Raw genomic sequence first — 25,433 nt, forward strand, 5'->3', positions numbered from 1 at the left:
AGGCATGCGCGTATACCCTTCTCAGTATATTTTAACATTACTACACTTACTGCCATCACATTCTCCAAGTGCAAGCACACTCGGTGAAAGCTGGAAATTACACCAGACTGGTACACTACCTCTTAAAAAATTCAAACGCCACTCAGCTCTGTTCCTCATCCCACTCTGTTATGTAGTGCACCTTGAGAAAGGGTACAGGTCACTGCATTTCCCGAGTCTGTATTTTCAAGCTCCATCACAGCAATATCAAAGTAAATATACAGTTAAGAATCTCCCAGGATACTGGCATACTCCAAACCATTCAAAACCTGAATGTACCAGCAATAACCTAAGTCATTCTCAGCTTTGAAAATCGAACAACCAGAGATAGGGGAAAAGGGAGATAATGACAGATTCATAGTTCAAAATTGTTGAGAACTGTTCATCAGATTTACAATTAAGTAACTTGCGAGGTAATGTCACCACAGTAAGTCAGAAGTCGACTTTTGTCTCAACATCACATTTAAATTACAAGGGAAAGCAAGCAGAAATTACCAGAATTTTTCCCCGCACGTTCACTTCACTAATCTGGATGCTTTGGAAGCTGAAAAAGGGATAATTACCGACACCTTAAAGATGACAAGCAGTGCAGCGGCAGGGAAACTTGTAAAATAGCTGACACAGCTCAGGAGAGGAATCTGGTTCAGCTAGCTGTGCGTTAATGCATCACGCAGGGTAGAGTGCACCGACCCTTGCGGGCAGCCGAGCTGCAGAGGTGCTCCCTGCCGGCGAGGGGCTGAGGACGGCTCCTGCACTCTGCCATCCCACCCAAACCGCACCCGGCTCCCCGCAGACCCGTGCAAAGTGGGAGGATGTCCCTTCAAGCAACCTTGATCCAAACGCCTCCCAAAAGCCCAGAACCTTTCCCCATAAACTAGCTGGCCTTTTTTGTGAAGAAGCATCGCGAGTGCCTTCCCTGGGAAACGCCTGCACTACTGACCGCAGTTCTGTGAAACCGCCACGCTCCTCGCAGCGAAGCCAACGCACGCCTGGGCGTGATTAATGTATAACACACTTGCCACAATGCTCGAAGTTGCTCACTAATTTACCAGATATCTAAACATGCAGCGCTGCAGAAGGGCGAGATGAAATGATGATAAAAATCACCCAGCAAATTTGTATTAAACAGGGAAGAGTTCACACTTAATTGTGTATTTGCATACGTAACTTCCAAGAGGCAGGGAGGATGGGCTGGCAATTGCAGACCCATAAATCAGCTGCGATTATACTCATCTACAAATTTGCTGGTGAAAAGTCTGTGTTTCGAGTTTCTGAGCAAGATCTACAAGTGTTATTTATATGGTGCATATATGCCAAGGATAAATCAGGAGACTGTTGTTATCTACATGAAGACGAAACAAAAGGAAACGCCCTTCTTGATTTTACATAAATTGAAATAAAAATTGTAATTCAGTTTTTAATTAAAATTTTTGCCCACAATGAGTGTAGCAAGCCATCTGCTGCACCAACTTGCATCCCCCACACACACATCTTGTTGGTGGGAGAATCTATGCCTTAAATGAAGGAGCAAAAAGCACTGTAAGCCTGATGAGAGGTGACGAAGGAACCACTCCATTGCTTCTAAGAATATAATACTTGGTGCATCGCTTGCACAAATATATTTGATTTCTTGATATTCAATAGTGATGTTTCCAGCACTTCAAAATTAAAAAGTTTCCCAAATGTAAATCCTTGGAAAGTTTAATTTCTCTGAAAACACAAGATTTTACAAACTGTGAAGGAGCTATAAATGTTTACAAAATTATTTTTGAAAGAGAATATGTCATAAAGGATCTTAACACATAAGTCTAGAAAAAATAAACCGAAATACCTTTAACCATGCATGATTTCTACCCATCCTGGAATGAGTGCAAAAACACTGATTTCTAAGAGCACACAGTCCCACGGCCAGAGGGCTTTGTGCACACGAGTCCAGCCACACTGAGCTGCAGCTGAGCAGCACATGGACATACGGGATTCCTGGAATTTACTGGTATGGGGTTTTGCCTCCCATTGCACATGTACAAAGGTCACCTTTGTGCCTTGGATATAGCCAATGGACTAGTGATCTCGCCTTCAAATTCTCAGTCTCTGGTTAAGGGAAAAATCTTTTCAGATGAATTTATAATCATACCTTTTTTACCTACTAAAGGTTAATAAACCATCACTGTCAGTTTGATAAGAGTATAAGGATCAGGCAGCTACAACCAGAAGAAAATATAATTATACAAAATAATTTTGCCCCTTTAGTTTATTATCGATCTTGTCATCGTTTCTGGGACTAACACTAAATGGCTCCATTTCAGGTCTATTATACTTGGTAATTTACATTCATTACAATCAGGGATAGGTAACAGTGGGGCTTATTATCACATCCATTACGAGTGACACCCTTTGCAAGATGCTCAACACTAAATGTTACTTGTTGCTGCAGTGATACAGGCTGGGAAATTGCTCTACATTAGAGGATAGGATGGAAGAACAAATTAGAAAAAGACTACCAAGAAATCACTGGGGATTGTCCCATCTTTAAATAATAACAACAATAACGACAACAATAAAAAGGGGGGGGAGGTTTAAAATTATAGTCTGGCATTCATCACTGTGGTAGATATTTCAAAGCAGAGCAGACCTGGGGACTGAGTAAGGGATCTCCTGGGCGTGGGGCTCTAAGCAATAGATGCGACGTATTGAAAAACATCTCCTGAGGTCTGGCTTTGTGAACTGTGAGGCCATGGGAGCTCTGCAGCAGCTTCATTTCAAGCCAATACTTTGCGCTGCCCCCTCTTCGTTCTGCCCGAGCCCCTAACTCCCACTCTACCTGAGTCCAGCAGTGAGCCCCAGGAGCGGGTTCCCTGGCTGGCAGCCATCCCCGCTCCTCGCCCCAGCCGCCCGGCGCAATCATGCTGTTTGTTCCTCTGCGACAATCAGGCCGGCGCAGCACAACACCTGGTACTCCTGTCCGGGGCCCTCCTTGGCAGCTGACTGTGAAATCTCCCTGCCAGGTGGTTGCACTTCAATTACATTAGCTAGGCATTGTAGGGTTAACAAGTATCCAGAGGAAATCTTTTATTCATATAACACAGTATGCCTTTTGTTGATCTTTGAATAATGTTGCTTAAAATCCATTAAATTAAAATATTCTTTCAAGCACACAGCCTGCAACAGGTACAGCAGTACGTACCCACCGCTGTCTGCTCATGCAGCATTGTCACAGGCGCACAGCCCTGTCGGGAAAATTTGATCCCCAAAAGCAGATGATTAAGTCAGCATTTAAAACAACATTTCTTTCCCTGGAAGTGACCTCTCAGTAGGGGGAATGGATTCCCCTTTCACTGCATAGCTCAGCCAGTGTGCTTGCTGTGATGTGTCTCCATTTCCCTAAAGGAGAAAATTAAAATTCTGGTGCATGTTTATGAAATCTGCTTTTTTTACTTATAAAGTGGGGGTGGAGGGTGACTGGGGAAGGGTGGAAGCAAAACTGAAAACGTAAGCAACTCCTTCATAAAAAGGCCAGTTAACGCAATTAGTTTCACTGCTGTTATCTTCTGAAAGTTCTACTGTTTCTAAAAAAGTTTCCCCACAGGTTTTAAGGAACTCAGGTTAGCCATAGCCTCACCATCACATTTAATTGTGGGGCAAGAGGTGAGTTAATGACTGAGCTGTACGATAAACTATTTCAACAACCAAGTTCTAAGTACAAGTGTAAAAGAAATTAGGGTGAAAATGGAGAAACAACATACTAGGGAGGCTGCTGAAGGACTGGCTGGCTACACAGCCCTAGTTGACTGTTGCTGTTTTAACACCTAGGAGTAGTCAGTTTTAAATTAACTTTTAAAAAAAGCGAGACTAAGACACAATCAGAAAACAGACTATTGTACACAGGTAATATAATGCACAGAGGAACAAGAACAGAAGTGCTGAAAACTGCCCCAAGACAGTACAAAAGAAAAGCTACTTCTGCTTATAGGAAGAAATTAGGCTACAGAGGCAATGTGAAGGGCTTTGAAAACCTAGCAAAGTGGGCAGAAAGAACAGATGAAGTGCCACCAGAGTCCCTTCCAGATCAGGGCATTTAGCCTGTGTTCTGAAATTAAAAGCTGTTAAAGTGTACTGCAGCACTAGAGACAGGCTGGAGTTGGGCTGTGGAAGCTGCATGTCACAGGGGAAAGAGGTGGAGTGACCTGTCCCCGCAGCGAAGACCCCCCAGGTGCTCAGAGGATCAGGGAACACAAATAACACGGGGGAGAGCGTCAGTGCACAGTTCTGCTGCACAAGCAACAGGGTGTTGGCAAAGGTTTTACACTCCTGCCCATCCCCAAGGTGTCTGGGTTATGAAGCACGCACTTCCACCACGATGAGATTATGGCTGATTCACAGAATGGCAGCACTTTGTTAAAATGGAAAATTAATCTGATTTGAGGAGGCAAACGAGGGAGCTAGTGCTGCTGTAGGGAAAGCTATGATGTGGAACGGAAATCCCACACGAGAGTCAGAAGTAGCTTCTGCTCACGCTCCCTGTGAGCCAACACCAGGCAGGAAAGGTGGATGACAACTGGTGACAATTGTGTAGCTCAGGTCCCTTTCTCCAAGGCTATCTGAAAAACTGCATAAGAGCCCCTGGTGAAAAAGCAACACTGCTCTGCACAACCCTTTCCATCTGCTTCCTGACAGATCTTTTTGACACAACTCATTCTCCAGACAGCATGGAAATGTTCCTTTGTGTACTCTGTTGAAGATGACCACGGATCACCTAATGGGCTGACCCTTCCCCGGCACAAGCCTTGAGACACCGTCTCCAGCTTTATAGACTGGGGAGAAGGATCATAACAAAACGTGTGTGCTGAGGAACTAAATACCTGCTGCACAAGTGTGGGATGCCCGGGAGTCAGGCCGTTCCAGCAGTTACAGGACACGAAAGGTGGCCAGGCCACGCATCACAAACAGGCTGAGCAAGAACTTGGGAACTTTTCTGCTTCTCGGCTTCTGCTGAATCGCATCATTTTCTGAGTGTTAGCACTACTTCTTGAAGGCGGCGCTCTTTAAGCTGAATTTCTTAAGTGCTGAGTCATTTCAGGTATTAAAGCAGATCGTGGGGATCCCAAACAGCAAGGGGGAGAGCAGAAGATGAATTTTTAATGAAGTATCAAAGCTGGTGAAAGCAAACAGAAAAGGAGAATATACAGGGACGGTGACCGAGGGAAGAAGCTACACATCAGTAATGCTGCCACCGTACCTCACTAAAAATACTTCAAGTGCAGGCTTCTGTAATGTTCTTCGCTATTCAAGTTTTTGTCCAATTTTTGTTAAGTCTTAATTTTATCAATGAAATACCTGTCCAGCTATAAGTGTTCTGAAATAACATCTTCTAGTTAAAATATAATCATTCATTAAAATAAGAATATGAGAAATCATTTTGAACATGTCCAACTTTACTGTTTGATTTGTAACTTACTGGTTTTATAATTACAGCTTTTTGAAAGCTATAGTTTTTTACCACTTGAGAAACACAACAGGCAAATTTTCTGAATTTTGAGCAGAAAGCTGTTGAGCATACTAGATGACACTTTCCTACAATATCCATCAACAGAGGCTAGTTTACTGTTATTTAACTTACTCTCTCAAAACTTGACCACCAGATTTCACCTGATTATAAAAAGGAAGGTTTTTATCACACAATTGTCAACTATTCTGTCTTCTACAGAACACTATCAACACTGAAATAACTCCTGCGCAGTTACACGCTAACACTTCCAGTATTTGCCTTCATGAGGAATTCACTGAACTATTTCTACACAGTCAATAACAAAAGGAGAATCGGTGTCTTTGGCAAAGGTAAGAGCAGCTATGAACAGCCCTTCTCCATGTAAATTTGTTATGACTGTGTCATGACCTACACCACTCCCCTGCTACTTGAGCTGCGAGTTGATCCTGTGAGCAGCCTGCAAAATTTCATCCATTTGCTGGAAAATATCCACTGCAACACAAGATGAGGCCATCCAAATAATTTCACTTGCTAATTAACTTTGGAAATACGTTACAGCCTTCTCTTCAAGAGTGATTTTAACAGAATGCAGTGCTTATTGCACCACCAAGCTTTCTATTTTAAAACTGAATTATCTGAGTTGGTATAACAGCAGTAACACTTACACATGTAAGCGGATTATTTGAAATTAAGTATTTGGCTTTTTTGCAACATCTATTTTCAATAAATGCCTTGGCTTTGCCATGCTATTTATCTGTGCAGGCACACTTATCTGATCCCAGTGTATAATGCCATTAATATTATTGCATATTTATATTATGCTACCTTGAGCAAAGTTGGGCTACCAGGGTATTAGAATCTGCTTATATGAAGCAGATACTGTTCTGCAGCTCAAAACAATGACCAGCACTTCTGAATGAAAAGAGAGAAAGTGAACATTAGCACATCAAAGGCCCCTTTCTGAAAGAAGAAAAATTGCATGATGCACACTTTAATCTTTCTGACAATCTATGCATGGATTGAAGTGAATTCTATTTTTCACACAAATGTGAATGCTTGATACGAGGACATCTTTACCAACAGCAAAAAGAACAGAGAAAGACATGCTAGCGCACTCTTTGAACTTTTAAAATATGGATTAACATGCAATAATATTTAACAACTGATAGAATAACTTCTTATCTCTCCTAATAAACTCAAATAATATACAACACATTTTACAGGCCACATACAGAAAAACCATTATAAATATTTTAATCTTAAAATAAATAATAAATGCCCAAACAATTTAATAAATTAGTAGTAAACAAAATACATGCAATATTAAAATCTTCATGTAAGCGTCTATTATTTAAAATCAGTTACCCATCATAGAACAGCCTGAAGTGTAATTCATGTAATTAGCATTCCTGTTCAGCTTACTAAGGTTAGAATGGGACCTGTGCTTATAGGCTTAAAAGAAAATATTGCTAAAATATGTATTTTTATTAATTGTATTAATATAAATATGTATTACACTAATCATGTTCATTCTGCTATAGTAAGTGCAGAGAATTCTGCACGTAGATCTTGCATTGCAGAAGAGTTGTGTCAATCAGCCCAGAGAAGCAAACACCTTGGAGATACTCAGTTTGCTCTAGACAGCTCTCTGCTCAGCAAAGTGTACAGAGAAGCACTTCCTGAAAACGAGAGCACACGCCAACAGCGCAGTATTACCAAATGCTGCAACACCACCTCAGTGATACAGCAATCCATACCCTCTCCATCAGATCATTACTTCTTGCAGTGTTAACACCACAGACTGGGATCACTCTGATTACCTCTTTCCCACTTAGGCAAAATTTACTTTTACTCTGCTCCTTTAAAGTAGCAGCTAGAAGGAGAGTACCAGTAGTAACTCTTCCAGTGCTTTTCTTCAGCAGATACACGCTCGAAGATGGTACAGCAGCTTTGGAGGATTGCTGCAAGGTAGTTACTTGGGGCCACATGTCCAGATGCGCCTGCATCTGCCTGCGGAGGAACGAGAGGGAAAGGGAAAACAAGTGAAGGGCAAGATGTTTTTCCCCTCCTTCCTTCATCAGGATGCTCTGTTGTCTGCTAAAATTTCACCAAGCCTTTCTGTACATTTTTTTTTCTGCTGACATGTTGAAACTGCTGAATCCAAATACTTGCAGAGAATGGGAAAGGAACTGCATAGAAACAACATCCCAGAGTTTTTTCATGTAAACACAACTGCATCCTCGTAATGATCAGCTTGTAAAGGAATGGCACGACTCTATAAGCAAGCATTATTAAATGCACATGCTGAATGAATTTGTTACTCAAAAAAAGCCTAATTCATTTGGTTATGACTCAATCACAGCCAGTGGAATGACATCTTGGAAGAACTTAAGTAAGATTAGTCTCTTTGACTTGTAGAACGTCACCAACAGAGAACGCGAAGGCACCACAGCTGAGCCTCACGCCTGATACTTTGCACAAATGGGTACTTTCCTAAACAAAACATGTGCACTTCCCAAAACGCTTGAGAAAAACCACATTTTTCTCGCAGATAGGTCAGCAACCTGAAAGCTGAACTACCTCAGTTACAAAAAGGAGGAGCGGACCACATTTAGGTTCACCTAAATGGACTGTTAAAGCGTGGGGTCAGTGGTGAGAGGATGGGTTAGCATACAGAAATATTGGAAAAGATATTAAAAACAACTGTTTCAGAAATGTCTCTTTTAGGGCAATGAAAACACTCAATGTTCACATTTGTAAGGTCAGAAAGTGGACAGTGGCATGAGGAAAACCCACGAAAAAAGATTCACATGGCCAAGCACTGCCACAACATAGAAAAGTTTGCCTGTGCCTTACCCACGGTGCTACAGAACAGCACTCCGAAGGTACAACAGAAACCAGGGGCTCTTTTTAGTTATTTCACAAATAATATCTGAAATTTAGAAGATAGGCAATACAGCCCCACACCCAGGACTTTGATTTCATATTTTCACATATATTCACTTCTCCAGGATACAGCCGTACTCAAAGCACCAGCTAAAATGCATACTGGGGGAGGAAAGAATGACTGGACCAGACAGATGGTCTGCCTTTGGATGCTGAAAAGGATTTTGAGGGAGCTGAGTAGGATGACTTAATTCTTGTCCTGAGTATTTAAGGTAAACAAAGATCAATCCAAATTAGGTAAAGCACAACTACAGTACTACAATACCGTGCCATATATAAAAAAAGGGCAACAAATCATGAATGCAAAAATGCCTTAGGAAAAAGGGTCCTTTTTCTCTGTTACTAATCTCTCTCGCTCCAAAGTCAGTCACAACAGTAATCTGACATTCACCTTCAGCACAACTATGTGACTACACATTCTTAATACACAGAAGTGTTCTAAGACTTTTTCAGAAACACTCAAAGTTTTTACGATCTTCTGTCCTACCGTTTTTCTCGCAATTCTGGACCATTGTTACAATACTCTCTACAATAACTCCAACAGCACTGGTGAATTTCACTCCATCCTAAAATCTCATTATACCGAAGACTAAAAAAAGAAAGTAACAAACCCATCTCAGTCCCAATGCTCTAAACGCAACAAAAAGATGAAATACAAGGGGAGGAAAATGTGCGTTTGTATGCATCTTATTTCTAGCGTTCCTCCAATAAATGCTAAACTGAAAAATGAAACATTTTGTTTACTGGTCTCTGTGTATCTTCTGCAGTGATTCAAGGGAAGATTAAAAATGGTTGGGTCAGGTGTTAAAAAGAACACTGAAATCCATGTGAGCCTTTTATTTGTAGACATCAGTTTTACAGATATTGTAATTGACATGAAAAATTGAAACTAAAATCTCTCCACTTTGCTTTCCGAGATCCCCGTACTTTGTGTTGACTTTTGGGATTCCAAAATGCATGTTGCTGTGGCATTTTAAAAAAAACGGAAATGCTGGCATGCAAATCCTATTCAACAACTTGAGAATACTAAGGGCTTTTACAAGGCAAAGAACACGTTAAAAGTTCATTAATTAAACAGTGCTTGTGAACAGATGGAAAGGCTATCTGGGCTCTAATTACTGTAAGTTAGTACAGAGGTTCGCAGACCTTAATGAGGTTCAATAAAATGAATGATTACACATCAATCACAATTAGAGAAACCTGTAAGATGAGCGGAATTATCATGGCAACAAGTCATAAAACATGGGAGCACAAAACCCAACAGGCTCTGCAAAAGCCTGTAAAGAAAACGTTTCTGAATTAAAACAGTTCTTCTGGATTGGAATGATTCCCCTCTACTGCCAACCCCATAAAAATGCTCAGTAATCTAACTATTAAGGGTTGCACCGTCCCTCTCTTGACATCCGGGAGGACTGATTAGCCATGGGAGAGTGCAGGGCATACAGTACCTAAAGGGTTAGCAACAGTACAGCAAACAAGGGAACAAGCTAAAAAATAACCAGTTATTGAAATGAAGAGAATAGGAAGCCTTTGTTGCACATTCAATAAAGACACTGATATTTCTTCTTATCTTCCCAGTGAAATGGAAATGTCAAACATCAGGTACAGACACTGTTTTAAACCTAGTACAATCAGCAAATGCAGCTGCATGGAGAACTGTATAGCTGAGGTTATTCAGACAGGGTGTAACTGCTATTCCTACAACTCCAAACCTTTAAATAACATGGAGATTTATGTAAAAATTAAGGACAGAAAAATAATCCCAGCCACTTCCATTTTCTACTACTGGACCTGCCTGTGGGAAACAGCGTTTTCAGAGCTTCCAGTTTCCCAGTTGTAACAGATGCTGGCAGCGGGGAGAGGAAGGTGGTAAGATGGAAACAAATTAATAGTAAGGGGAGGAATTCATTTCTGGTATGTGAAGCCTCTGAACATCAGCTTCAGTACCCGATCCTCAAAGTAACAGCTCTATACTTCTATCATCTTCTCTGTACTGCTACACTTCTAATCACCTCCAATGGTGTCAAGTCTGGCAGACAGTGCCCTCAAAAATTCCTGAAGTCAACTTTCAAGACAGGGAAGTTAATTTGAGTCACAGGTATGGCACAAGTTACGGTAAGATCTTTCAGGAACAAGAGAAAAGAAAAATGAATGTATGCTAGGTTGAGGTTATTTTCTGAAGTTTAATGACTTCACTTTAATGATGCTGCATTTTTAGTACCAAGACTTTGCAGTAATGAAAAACCAAGCTAACCCCAAGTTTGTTTGTTACAGTGATAACACAAAGATTTCTAAGTGAAATAACAGGTGCTTGAATGACACTACTTTGCCCAGCCTAAAGGCAGGCAGGAGAATGCCTATTTAAGGAAGCCAACAAACTGTAGGCTAGCAAGGTTTTGTAAGATCATCCACATTGTTACACAGGTGAAAATGAATGAAATGGTTAATCCTAAATAGGTACAGTAACATCAGTTGCTTGGCAGAAGTTACAAGTACAGGTTCTCAAAAAAAACCTGGCATGGGCCAATTCAGAGAAAGTATTAAAAACCAGCAAATTAACTCGGATTTTTTTTTTTTTTTAACAGAAAATGCTGTACATGTACTAGCCTGTTAGATTTAAGAAATCATTAAAATCCACCTGCCCCTGTTTACAGACTAGAACCCTGACAGTCAATCTTACTGTGAAACACACACAGAAGTATGACACTGAGGAAAGAAAAAATACAAGTTAAATACACCAGCCAGTAAACCCACTATGAAAAAGTGGATTTCTCCTATTCCACTCTCTTGCTGTCTCCATGTTTATGTCCCCAACATAATAAAAAAATCCCCAGCAACAGGATGGCTTTAAAATTTTTTCAAGTGCATACAGAAGGAAAGCCTTTCCTCTTTAAAGAATGATACAAGATCATGGTGCTATCCATTAAAGTAGGTTTTATATAACAGGCACAAAAATTAGGCACCTCATCCTCTTAGTATCAGATGCACAGAATCTGTTGTGAGTTGGAAGAGTGTCAGGAGGTGATGCAGTCTCACCTGCTCAAAGCATGGTCAACACAGAATTCAGAAGCTCATTCTTACGAAAAGAGGAAGAAAGCAATTAAGAAAATTCAAAGCTAAACCTAAAAACATTTTTCCTGTTTAAAAAATTATTTCTTAACTTTTGAATGAAGTGATTGCAGCATGGAAAACATACTCAAGTCAGATTCTCTTTAAAAGAGGAAAAAAAGAAAAATTTGAAAAATTGTATAAACCCGTATTGGTGATTACATGTCTGTATTAATGCAAGCATCTGGGTTGTTGCGGAGACGCATATGAAAATGCCTGTGTGCACATCTAGCTGCCCTTCTGCGTCCTTTGCGCCTTCTCACTGCCTGCGAAGAGGCGAATGCCCAGTTTCAGGGACACGGGAACTGCCTTTCAGGATCAAAACTGCAGTTTCCGAGGTCGGCACCTGGGCTTTGGCCACAGTGAGGATGCGGTGCATGACATCAGATCCGTTGGGAACCCCACAGCAGGTTGGTGTGGAGTCACCGGCCCCACAAAAGCTCTCAAACTATCTCCTAGTAAAGCCAGGACTTCTCTTTAAAAACATTCCCTGCAGGAGCATTAGCCTTGCTAAAGCACTGTCCACAGAGGCCCCCCGTAACAAGTTGCTCATGGGGAGCCCGAGCTGCCGAACTCAGCCACCTTCATCTTTCACCGCAGGTCCCTTTGTTCCTTTGTTGAGATGGAGGGTGCGGGGAGCTTCCTGCTGCGCCGCCTGCTCCCTTCCCTACCGCTCATACTTCCCTTATGCTTTTTGTCTTGTAACAACAGTAAGCAAGCCTCAGCTTTTCACTCTCTCTTCTAACGCGTCTTTTCATGACCTATATAATTCCACATTCATGCAGAGTACCCATGTGCCACGCAACCAGGACGTGCTTTAGTTTTCTCTGAATTTTACAGATCGATTTGATGATTACACTGTAAAAATTAAGACACGTCCTTTCAATCTAAATTACTCGGGGTAATTTAACTTGATTTTATTAAAATGTAGAAACGATCACTGTACTTTCTGCACAAAGGAATTAGACTGGAAGGTTAAGAATCAGCATCAGCGATACCAGCAGCTCCCTCTAGTTGGAAAGCGTATTATTTTTCTCCCTGAACAGCTAGTATATAGAAAAGATAGCCAGATATTACAAGCTTCTCACAATAAGCGGCTTAGTAACTTATGCTGCAATATACGATCATTGTAGATGTACTAGCTACGTTGCTTTGATTCTCTCTTAAATGAAAGTAACTTTTTATTGTCTGTGCTGCCTTCTGACCATTTTTGTAATATGTAGCTGCCAAAAAAACTAAAAATTGCCCAACGTTTGGCAATTTATCTACACTGGAGCAAAAAAAATAACTGTATGTTAGAACAGTGATTTGAAAACTGTGTTTTACTGAAATTTTAAGTAAGTGTTAGAACTTGTGTATGCTTTAAATAAATATAGGGTTTCATATATTGATCCAGAAGCCACCTCCTTACATTTCCAAGGCTTTGAAACTAAAGAAGAGGCTTTTTAGCCCGAGGGGTTAAAAGTGTGGGTGTGGAAGTGGGCTTTTGTTAGAAAAATTAGCAATGCTATGAGTCATTGTGCATTAGCGGCAGAATAGTTTTGCATCTTGTATGAATCCAGACACCATATGCCATGCGAGGGCCTGCTACTTTATGCAGTGCCGCTGCGGACGGGCAGCCACGTGGGCATCCCCAGCGGAAAGGCTGTCTGCGCACGGCAGCGAGCGCAGGAACCCGGTGATCCGAACACGCTGGACATTGTCGGGAGCAGCAGGAACAGCTGGTAAGCTAGCAGAGCTAGCAGAGCTAGCAGGGCCAGCAAAGCCAGCGCGCCACAGCGGCGGCGGCCAGCCAGCATGCTAATGAGACAGCGAGCGCGCACAAAGCCCGCCACAGAGGGGATCGACCCCATGGCTGGCAGGTCCTGTGCAGCCCAGATTTTGGAGATTTTAGCCTGTTCCTCAAAACCTCAATGCCGCGGCTCCGCTGCGCCCACCAGACTCCCCAGTGCTGCAGCAAGGGCTCGGGGCTGGGTGCCTTGCTGCGCTCAAATACAAACATATCTCTTTCTTGCCAGCAATGCAGCAGAGTGGGCCAAGGCAACAATCCTTAGTCAGGCGAAACTCACACCGACGGCAACGTGTGCTTTGTCCCTGTGAGAATTGCACAGCCTGAACTAAAGTCCACTCGGATAAAGCTCTATTTTCTTCTTTTTGTCATCCATTTCTGACAAAAGCCAACCAAAAATAGCCCAAGGAAATCCACAGCGCAAGTGAGTGTTTAAAAGCAAGTTTCCAAAAGCTACAGCGGAGGTTTTAGCCACACAAATCCCTTCAAAGTTAAAAGGGGTGGAACCGCAAAATCATCAAAACTTACTTTCAAAATACAAAGAACACAAACCCCTTTAATTTCTCTGGTGTGCAAGTGAAAAAAACCCCACCAAAAAACCCCCAAAGACTGAATGAACTACTTAGTAGTAACCTGAACATATCAATTTTGCTTCTGTCAGTCTGGAGAGCTTCTCATTAAACACAAGCCACAGTTCTTTAATGCAACAGAAAACATAAACCACAAAGTGATAGCTGTTCAGACCTCTGTGTATCTTGAAGAGAGTGGGAGCTTGAGTTCACACCTTACTATGAAAGGTACATTTACTAGTTAGTTACAAACAAAACACTAGTACCACACTGACTCAATCTTCATTATTGCAAGTTAAATTGCAGGCAGACTTCAACCACAGACCTCCTAGAAACCCTTTGGGTAGGGCATGATTGCACAAACAAAACTGCACTTCTGATGAACTTGTTTTATTTTTACAGACAACAGAAACACTGATCACTGTCAGCTTGACCCAACTGTTGGCATTCCATGAGCAATGCCATGTGGACTGCAGCGAGTGATGATGAGTGGGGCCAGTGGGTACAAACCTCAGAATCCCTTGCTCACGGTGCTCTTTGCAGACTGCCAGAGAAATGTATTGAATTTTGCTTGTGAATATACGAAGAACTAAGTTATGCTTTTACAGATTTAACCGGATAAATATTACTCAGAGCACTCTTAAGAGCAACAGTGGTACACGAACAGTTTTACACAATCAAGTTTGATTCAGCTCTAGGACACAAGTTTAAAGCTGCACTTAAACCCCCTAGGTTTTTGCAAAATTATTCATGAACAAATAAAATATTACTGATTCAGAAATGGAATAAAGAAACCAAGTGTTTCATTCAAAGGAGCAGCTTCTCGATGGCAGAGGAGAGTTAGAATTCAAATTCCCAACTCCCAACCCTGATCTGCTGCTTATGCTTTAGCTACTACGCTATTTTCAGCAAGATCATGACTTTCCAGTCTCTGGTTAGGGCTAAAGAGGTATGTCTGTGTATCTTAGGAACCTTGTTTTAAATTAGTGCACATGTATGTGCACTAATTAACTAATTAACAAATCCAAAGCTGAGTTTGGTGGAGTCCCCCCTCATTTCTGACATACCTCACACAGTGAATTCACTTTTCATTTTTAAAAAAAACACATTACATTTATGATGTCACTTTGCCACAGGCTTATTTTTGGAACTACCCATTAAATCACTTCGCAAATACAAGCCCTTAAAACTGTTGGGGTTTATTTACTCTAACTGAACAGCATGGTTGCTGCACAGAGATCATCATACGGCGGGGCAGCAGTTTGTGCCATGTAAAACTCTTCTACAGATTTAGCTTGGGACTTTCTCAGCAACCCTCAGTGATCTTCACAGCTTCCAGCCGTAGAGAAGAATAACGATGGCCCACGCTACAGCAGAAAAATAAATCATACTGTTGACATGCAAACTTCACCACTGTCTCCCTTGCCTTTGTAAAATGGTGATGCTCACCAGCAGTGTGCAGTAATGCATATACAAGATACGTGTCTAACAAGAAACTACGACAGGGAGAGGTACGTACAGCCAGATGCACACAAATATATTAATTTAAAACAATTGTGTCCATACATCACTCAGCAGCATGCGAAGTTTAAATCTGCAGAAGCATTATATACTCTTTGTACATGAACAAGCAGGATGCAGTAGATTTCTCTGCAAGTCTATGAAGAGCACTATGAATAAAAGCTGAAGAGCCGCCTCCACAATCCCATGTAATGCCACCTAAAAGCTTTGCCTCGCATGACTTATTACAGGCTGGAGCAGATTAGAGGCATCGATCGCTGCCTGGAGAAGGTTCTTGCTGCGAGGAGGGAAGGCAGCCGCAGAGACAGACAGCCTGGCCATCGATCCGCTCCAGCAGGGAGCTGCACTGCAGAATGAAGGTCAGTGCTGCTTTACACCACCCTGTACAGCCACTGCCGTGTTCATCAGCATCCCTCCAACTGCTGCAGGGGGACCAAATACTTCTGTCTGAAACTCAAACCCTCGCACGAGGGTGGTTACAGCAAACCCCCAGAACAGCGAAGGATGGCAAGTTAAACCTGCTGCTCTCTGCAGACAAAGCAGCAGAGGACTGACTACAGACAGACACTCTTGCGAGCCAGAACCGATCACTTCGGCAGAAAACTGTCAGATGCCATGTCATATAAATTGTCACAGCTCCTGTGACACATGCTTTAGAATTTCATAGTAATTTCTAACAGCATCTATATAGCTTGAGGGCGTAAGTTCTTTGGATGAAATAAAGGGAACAAATTGCAAACCCTTCTCTAAAAAGAGTAACAGGCTTTCTATTTTATTTTCACGGTACAATCAAACACCCCTTTCTAACCAAAGCAGAGTTCTAAATGCAAGCTCAACAAAGCACATTTTGAAAGGGACGCAAAATGTGTTTTCAGGCATGTGATGTTACATGCACCAACAAAATACATGACAGCCATTCACACAGTTAAGTCCATCATAGCAAGTATCTTTCTTTTTTAGTCTCTGATAAAGCAGGTAAGCAGATCAGTTGCTCTACCTTAATCAGACATTGGCTTAAAGCAACAAAAGGAATTAATTCTAAATTCAGAGTTGATTTTCTTTGCTTAATCTTCTTGATTCGAGATACAACATACCAAGATAGTAGATGTGTTAGTATCTGGATGCAATACAAGGAAGCGAAGTTATGGATATCTTGTTTTGTTGCGTACTTAGATGGTCTTTTGTTTTTGCCCTAATGAAGTACTTGTTGGGTATAGTTAAGCAGGCATACCATATTCATTACAACTTTAAGAGTTGTTCATGTATCAAATTACTTCTCCAAAGCAAGGGCTGTGTTTTCTTCTGGCCCACAAACAGGACTGCAAATCGTAAGTAGGGAAATGGTGACATCCAGTGCTCAGATATTATGTAAAGCATATGCATCCTCATCATGCCCTTTTTTGTTTGTTCTAATGCACAGACACCTTCAGTCTTTAATGCATAGATGCATTACGTTGCAGCAAAGTACTACGAACATCCACCACAAACAAGAAGAATTTAAAACTCTTAACTTCAGGTTTTCTCTTTGAACGAACAACAACTAATACAAACAACATTGGAAACAGTACCACAACCTCTGGTAATTTTTTTTTTTTCTTCTTACCAGACTAAGAATATTTAGGACAGCCCTTACATAATTCTGTTTATATTAATGAAAAAGGCAGAAGAAGCACAGCTTGTATTAGAGATCTGTTACGATTACACATCCAAGAACACTTGCACAGCTACCTGGAATAGACAGTTCCAACAGCAAAAATAGGGCTGACACACATGAGTCTGCATGCCCACTCCTTCAGTTATTTCTTCTTGCCCTGTAGAGTAATGCAGCACTGTAGTCAAGATGCTACAGAAGATGATGAAAAATACACAGGAATGAACAGACAGAATAAGAACAAACCCCTTTTCCATAAGACCAAACTAATTTATCCTAAAAGTAAGATTGCTTAAAAAGACAATTTTATAATAAGAGACGTTAATTCTCAATAAATCCCAACAGGAACTAACTCCCTATTTACTCATTCACAGGAAGATAGATGTAGCCTACATTGCTAAGAAAGCAATTCAAAGACTACGAAAAATCAGCTGAGAACGCAGGAGAGAAGCCAGCTGGGGCTTGCACATAGGGACATTTTACACCCTCCCATAGGCTGCTTACAAAGAGCTGGTGGAAGCTAGGGTAACATTTCAGACATGTCAGAATCTCTCTTACTTTTCTGCAAATTCTGTTAGTGAGACCAGGTAGGCCTGTAAGTACGGTAGTTATTTGAAATAGTGGAAGAAAGCGGTTAGATACTACAAATGGCATCAAAATAATTTTTCAACTAAAAAGCAGCTTTTTTCAGTAGCAGAGTGGAAACACAGAGGTACAGGCATTTACATTCAGGTACACGGGGCCCCTTCACAGATAATGACAGCAATTCACCAGTTTGCTCTTCATCACCATGGCCATTTTTCAAACTCTGAGAAGCTTTTCTTGCCAGTAAAGAAGCTCAAAAATCATTGCTCCACCATACACATACAAACCAGGTCTGGCACAATCTTTCAGACAATGCAATTTAAAGAACAGCTGTCTTAATTGCGAAGGTAATTTTGCATTACAGTTTTTTTTTGAAATTACTTTTTAGAAGTTGATGATAAAAGATATAAGAATCCAGGATGTTTACCTCTATTGTTATTATCAAAACATATGTGATGGGAGAGAATAAGCATCCCGGGTATGAAATTTCTCAAGTAGAACCTGAGACCAACTTGCAAATCTCTAAACAAGAGCAATTCAATTCAAGGAGCAGGGAAATTACTCCATTTTGAAAGACAATGTGGATTCTGGGTAGTCAAAATTGCATTTCCCTATGCATTCCAAGGGGAATCTTTTGCTCAGACATCACCGTTCCCAAATCTCAAAAGTCTTTTGGGGGGCCAACATTAAATTATGGACGAACCAAAGTGCCTGACACCTGCAGACTTAGTTACATTTTCATATTTGGAGGTTTACTAGTACCCGAGCTTAAAAACAGTCAGCTTGAACAGCAGCTGTAAATCAGACCCATAAGGACTGAAATACAAACCATGTTTCCCACATGCTCCCCCACCCCCACCCCCCACAGTATTTATCTTTAAAGATAAGACCAGCTCCCAAAGATGTGCACTATTTGCACTACTGCAGCTTAGGGCAACTGGGACTCCAGAACATTCAGGTGTTCAAAAATCCTTTCCAGCATACAACAAATTTAAGCTGGAAGAAAGCACAGAGGTGCAGTTTTGTATCATCAGTCCTAACATTTTTTTGAATTATTCAACGCTACTGGAACCAGAATAGACCCTTGCTTAGAGAGAGGGTCCTGTTCAGCCCCATTACAATCACCGAAGCACCCAAAGCACCAATTACAAACACACTGTTTTTCATCCCTGCTCTCCCCTCCTAAGGTATTCTCTGCTTACAGACAAGCATTAGTCTTAAATACTGACAATTAGCAACCTCTGCTTTACTTGGGCTTAATTAAGAGGAACTTTAGTTTTTATATATAATTATTCATCCATGAGATTCGTTGCTCCTTCCTTTCCCCAGCACATAGAAAGGTGACTTTAATGCTCTCAAAGACTTGCATAAACATGTGTTTTCATATAACAATTTTATTAAGTTTAAATATTATTCTTCCTTGTTCTTATATATTTTAAGCCACTTTATTGTTTATGATTTCCCTAAAATACACAGGCATATTTAAAATAAAAACTTGCCTGAAAAAGACCGGTGAGGCTGCTGAAATATATTACCTACACTCAACAGTTACTTAAGGGTGGTGAGAGCACCAATTAGTATGGTCTGCAGCCTCACAGACTCAGTGCTGCATTGCACGAAGAATGAATGCACTCCTGAAAAAATGATTATTTTCAACATGTACTAATGCATAATCAACCACGACCATGTAAACATTGCAGCAGCTACAGAGACAAGCGAGCTTTAACTGTTCAAAAGACAACTGAGCTATGCATTAACTACCCTCATTTTGCTCCTGTGTAATGCCATCGCAGGCCATTTGATGTATGCAAGGAGCTTGTAGCCAGAATAACTTTAAACTAAACTTTAAATACAGGTAATTATTTTTTAAGGAGTATTTTTCTTGCTCTAACAAATTCCTTAAAACAGAAACAGTTACATAAACATAAAAAATGGATTTAAAAGATAAAATTCTAATGTGGTCTGCCATAGTTACCTTCCTCATTTTCAAAGAGACTTCCAACAGAAAAATGTATTTGGGTACAACAGTGGAATTTGTGTCATCATGACCCAGCGATTACAGTGCACAGCGAGATTCTCCCGCGGCCCTGCGGTCCTGGTCCCCATGGAAACCGGACTCGGATATTGTCCTCCACTTGCTGGAGCACCGAGACTTGGGAGCCTTTTGTGCCTGATGAGATTTCTTCCACAACCTTCCAGCAACAGACCCTATGCTTCCTCCTGACTCTTTCCTAATTGAGATGCAAATTAATCTCTGTGGCTGATTACACTTCCCTCAGAGCCCCTGACAAGTGCAGCTGTAACCAGAGTTTACAGACTTTCCAACAAGTGACTTCAGCTGTCACTGCTGGCAAGATGCTGCCCCAGCTCCACGGCACACGACCCCGCGCAGGCAGCGCTTCCCATGGGCCCGGCCACCAGCTCATTCCTCTTGCACCTTGCGAGGCCGGAGCGAGGGTACAGGCTCTGCTCCAGCTGGGGTAGGGTCCCAGCAGGTATTTCACTCCCTGCTGCTGCTCCAATATGAGCACCACGGGCTCAGTGCCTTATCACCATTGAACCATTAACACCAACTGAAGCATTCAATCAATTTCTAACCATGCTTGAATCAAGAAAATCTTTAGCTACTAATCCTTATTATGGATGCTGACTCTTAACATGACCTGTGTGACAAACACAAGTGGCAGACTGCTCCTCACCTCTGCCCCACACAAGTTTTCCTGCAGTCACTCGAACTGGCAAGGTTACATCTTTGGTGCCACCGAACATTACCTGTTATTTTTCCACGATTGGTGCTTTTTATTTCCTTCCTTCTATGGCAATTTTTTGAGTTATTCCACCTTTGAGTTATTTGCATGTCCAGTCTGACCCAAATTGCTAAACTATTTCATTTACTGTTTAAATCGCTGGCTCTGCTTCCCTCTCAGTTAGCAAAGCAAACACCAGAGCAAAATCATTCACTGTGTGTGCACCCTTTGGGAGCTATAGAGCAGCGTTACTGCATTGGATAGACTCAAACAACACCTTTTACGCATCTATTCATTCACATGCCAATTTCTGGCTCATTAAGAATTTTAGTACATCTGAAAGTGTTTCATTATCTATGGTAAAAGTTACAGATAGCTTTCTCTCCCACTCCAGGGTCATCCTGATGGGATTTTCCCACCACATTATCTTTGCCCAGTTTCAGAAGTGTCTCGATCCACTTTCATTTATCAAACAGACAAGCAGCAGTTGATTCACTACAGATATCGTTGCTGCAAAAGCAGGCACAAAAAAGGAAGAAAAGAATCTGGGGACAGATGCTGTTTCAGCTAGACCTCAAACATATGCTGAGAAGTGGCATGTGCTATCATATTTGTGCTGCTCACGTTTCCCTGGGGACAAGGAAGGACCCGGAGAGACCCTGTTGGAGAGTGCAAGCACAGCAGGCTGGTGCACACTGTTTGCTCACAGAAAGAGGAAAGCCAAAAGATGAGCAGAACCAGGAATCAGAGGACTCCAGGAGTGAGGTGCTGGGACAGCAGTAGGAGTCAACAGGATCTCTTCATTCTTATGACTGCTGTTCCTTATGTTAATTTTACTACACTGCTGTTTTATTATTATACATTGACTACTGAAGCACATGGATTAAGCTAAGTTCTGCAAAGAAGAATTTTATCAATTAGCTAGATTTCTCTCATGAAACAGAAGTGGAAAACTTGGCAAGTTTTGCATCATCTGCTAAGTACCACCATGGTTTTGCAGCTGATGTATTGCATTCAACTGCTTACACAAAAGCCACCAATGGTCTGTTTTAAACCAAGTCCACAATGAAGTTGATAAAATACTGATTTATTTAACCACAATGCTACTTCCAATTTCTGATGACTTTTGCAAAGTCTACCGGATAAAGTTTAGCCTTTTCAAAAAAAGCCCAGTACTTTGTGGGATGTTTTGTGGTTTTAAAATGTGCATCTCTAATTCATCAATATTCTTTCAAAGATCAAAAAATTTCATTTGCAAACTCTTTCTCAAAGTTGTAATACGATTAGAGAAATACTCAAATCAAAAGCTCCCCAAAGAAAACTCAGCAGTATGATTAACAAAACAAGCTATAAAACGTTTCTAGCATGATTACATTATGAGAAAATCCTAGAATAACTAAAAATTACTAATAATGCTGTTAGTCTGTACATCACAAGAATAGAAGCCCATGCTGCAATTCCTCTAACACAGAAGCATACCATCTAGTTATCTTCCAGCAACTGTTAGAAAATATGTTCTGAAAATGCCCAAATACAGACGTAGCTGCAATGAAACTGGAATTCGTGAACTGAAACATCCGTATCTGAGCCAAATCCCATCTGTCTTATTAATGTAATGAGTCCAAGTAAAGTCAATTGGACGACTACTTTGAATAGCAGAGCTCTGCGTATTAGCCTAATATACACAGTAGATAACTTCTATTAGTCTGAAAGAAAATAGAGTATTATCATTACTTACAGTTCAAAGCATCAGTGTTAAGTCCAAGTCCACCACCAGCAAGACCGTCTGAAGCTGCTGGTGAGACCACTCTCGTGATGTCACGATCTTATTTTTAAAACACTGGATGGCAGCCGGGTGTGAACAACTGAAAAGATTGAGCTTGACGCGAACAAAGCTTTGACCTTTTCCAGTGAAGTCACATGGGAAGGATTTTCATTAAAGCCTACCTCTCCACAGAAGAACATTCAGAAGTAAGAACCCTACCAAGGGGAGCATCGCCCCAGCGGGAGGAAAGGATACAAGCTCTGGTAGAGCGGGATGAGTGACTTGACGGCTCTGCTGGCATTGATGCACGTGGCACATATGAGGCTTGGCAGCAGCTTTGCAGTCACGATTGCTCCATTGAAGAGAGGACCAAAAAATGGCACCTGTGGACCCCAAAATAAAAACACCACATGAAAAGCTGAGCCAAAGGAAGCTGAAAGGCTAGTGTAGAGCACGGGAGAAACTTCCAAAATCACAATCAGAAACAACATGCCCGACTTGCAAGGGCTTTTCACAGCAAGGCATCTGCTGCTTAAGAAAGGTGCCAGGGAGGCAAGTTTCACATGGTCCTGCTCTAGACAATGAAGTTATTTGGTTGTGTTACAAGTGTCAGTTTGCTCTAGGTCTCCTCTCTAGATCTACAAAGAGACTCCTCCAAGTCCAGCAGAACACAGAAACAAACCATCTCCATGAGCTGTAGCTGCAAGGCCACTACCAGCCAGGTCAGCACAGTCAGTCAGGTGGTACCCTTGCTAGAACAACACACTTTGTCTTGCATTATATTACTGATGTTTGGAATAACGAACATCAGAACCACTACAGAAAACTAGTACGTTATTTTGCCAGATAACAGCATGACCACATTGCTTCGCACACTGAAGCTTCCAGTGTGGTATTAATTCCCTGATTTTTTTAAGTTTGCAAGTCTTCTATAATTGCCATCAGTATACTTTACATGGATATGCAGCATGTTTCACAGAATATTCAACTGGGTAAACATGAGCTTGTTATGCATATGAACAAAATTTGTCTATTAATTTGAAATCAATATTCCATTTTTAATGGATATTAAGAGCTGCCTTCTGTTGTGCCTCTCAACAGGAGAAACTGATTCACTGGCTGAATCTGACCTTGGTAGGAATTTTTGCAAAGGAGTATTTGTTTCAGACCATCCCCTGTAAACTCCTTCCATGGACTTCACTGGAGGGGGGGGGGGGGGGGGGGGGGGGGAAGTTGAGCTGATCTAAGATAATGAGGTCTGTGGAAAGCAAAGGAGATGGTGGAAAACCACCACCTCTCAGAGGCAGTGCCCTACAACCGGGTCTGGGACAGGCACAAACAGGTCTGTCCCAGCATGGCAGGCCAAGCTGTTAAAATGCTGTTCCTTCAGGGTTACCTCCAGAGGAAACCACCATATAATGTCATCTGGTGACATATGGCTCCTCAGATAAAGGCTATACTTGGTAAGATAGACACTTCATAGAAGTGAAAAACATCTGGAATTGCATACACATAACTGATTTTTCCATGTCAAACCCAGAAAATTTTAACGCTTAAATATATAATAAGTTTTAGTATTTACAAGTAGGTAAACTCATTTCCCTTTCACAAACTCAAAATGGAAAAAAAAAAAAAAAAACAAACACAAACTAATCAACCAACCACCAAACCAAAACCCCCAACCAAAACCCTAAACAGAAACTAGTAGCAATTATCAATATTTAAGCTATGGATTTTTTCCATCTGTACAGAGGCTTATCACATAAATAAATACCCTCTATTATTCTTCTGCAACTGCTTGTGGGTGACTGTGACAGTCATTCAATAAATGGACAAAGGGAATAATATAAATCCCTTGCATCTAGGGAATTCCCCTAATTAGAAGTGGCAATGAATTACTGAAGAAATTTGGTTTTAATATAACATCTGCAAATGACAGCTGTCTTTTCACACAGTTACTTTGTCATTCCTTTACTTAAAATAATTACCAACTCCCCCCCCCCCAAAAAAAAAAACCCCACCCAGATTAGTTTAAGATGTTTCCATAGTGGTTTTCCCTTTCATTTTTTTTTAATGCTAGCATTACTATCCAGGCAGTTGGAAAGAAAGGTGACAGGAAGAGTCTATACTCACCTATGCGATAGTGTTCTAGAGCACAGTTTTTCCTCTTTAAGCACTAACATTTCTAAATGAATTTAACACATACTCTGTTTACAAGTATTGACAAAAGCAGAAAAAAACCTGGAAAACTATATTTTTATGTAAGTACAAATAAGGAGGTTAAGTACATACTAGCATTAAAATTATACCAACATACAAATACCAGCTATTTAAAGTCAGAGCAGCACTTACATATGCCACTGTACAGGGAAACTCATTGTCAGGCTTTTTGACAAGCAATTTTTGCTCACGGGACTTTGTTTCACTGTTTCAAAACCATCTGGAGTCTAGGGAGTGGGGTAGATTTTCTTAACACAGTATTCCAGAATTTATATACGTCAAATATAGACAAGGTGTATGTATTTTATACACCATATATATGTGTGTGTATATAAATACAAACACATATATACATACACTCAACATTTAAAAAAATATTATTAATAATCTTTTCAGTGGGGACTCTCCAACAAATTTATCAAAAATATCTCCAGTCTGTCTGGCGTTTTTAAACAAAAAGGTTAACAATTATTTTCTCTGAAAGTTTAATAGTCAAATGCCAATAAAACATACTTTACTCTAAAATTCCTTTTAAAAACAGAAAAGTAGGCTAATCAGAGCTGAGCCCCAAGAACTGAAACCTATCCTTAGCATCCCTGAACTCTGTCCCCACAGCACAGAAGTAAGAGCACAGTGGGTGCTCTTCACAATGACTTTCATGAAAATGGGAAACATGCCTTTTTTCAAGCATGTTTCGAATAATTGAACAGATTATTTCAGGATCTGCATCCCAGGCACACTGTTTGTCAAAAAGCACACATTTTTCATGACACAAAGTTGGCATACACTGGCAGATGGAAAAAGAAAATAACGCAAAAGATGGAAGTGACTTTGTACAAGAGCAACTGATTTAACATTACCAAAGAAAAAGTGTAACCTATGTAAAATGAGAACCAACAGCAGCGTTTCCCCAAATCAGTTCACAGCTTTCTGCTGTGTGGAGCTAACTCTCCGGAGACCTGCAAAGGCGTTGCTGCCATGCGTTAGGCTGGCAGAGGCCTTGCTGTC

The 25,433-nt window shown here is 41.0% G+C and overlaps 1 protein-coding gene across 4 annotated transcripts in view; it reads right to left on the reverse strand.

Moving 5' to 3' along the window:
* The window catches only part of RALGAPA2 (Ral GTPase activating protein catalytic subunit alpha 2), a 142,415-nt gene that overhangs the window by 27,695 nt on the left and 89,287 nt on the right, over positions 1-25,433 (reverse strand). For all 4 annotated transcript variants that reach the window (XM_080407772.1, XM_080407769.1, XM_080407770.1 and 1 more), the window contains one exon: positions 22,461-22,588. In XM_080407772.1, the coding sequence (XP_080263898.1) occupies positions 22,461-22,588 (128 nt within the window). The remainder of the gene's footprint in view (positions 1-22,460; positions 22,589-25,433) is intronic.

The sequence above is a fragment of the Falco punctatus genome (genome assembly GCF_963210335.1).
Source record: "Falco punctatus genome assembly, chromosome: 12".
Taxonomy (NCBI): domain Eukaryota; kingdom Metazoa; phylum Chordata; class Aves; order Falconiformes; family Falconidae; genus Falco; species Falco punctatus.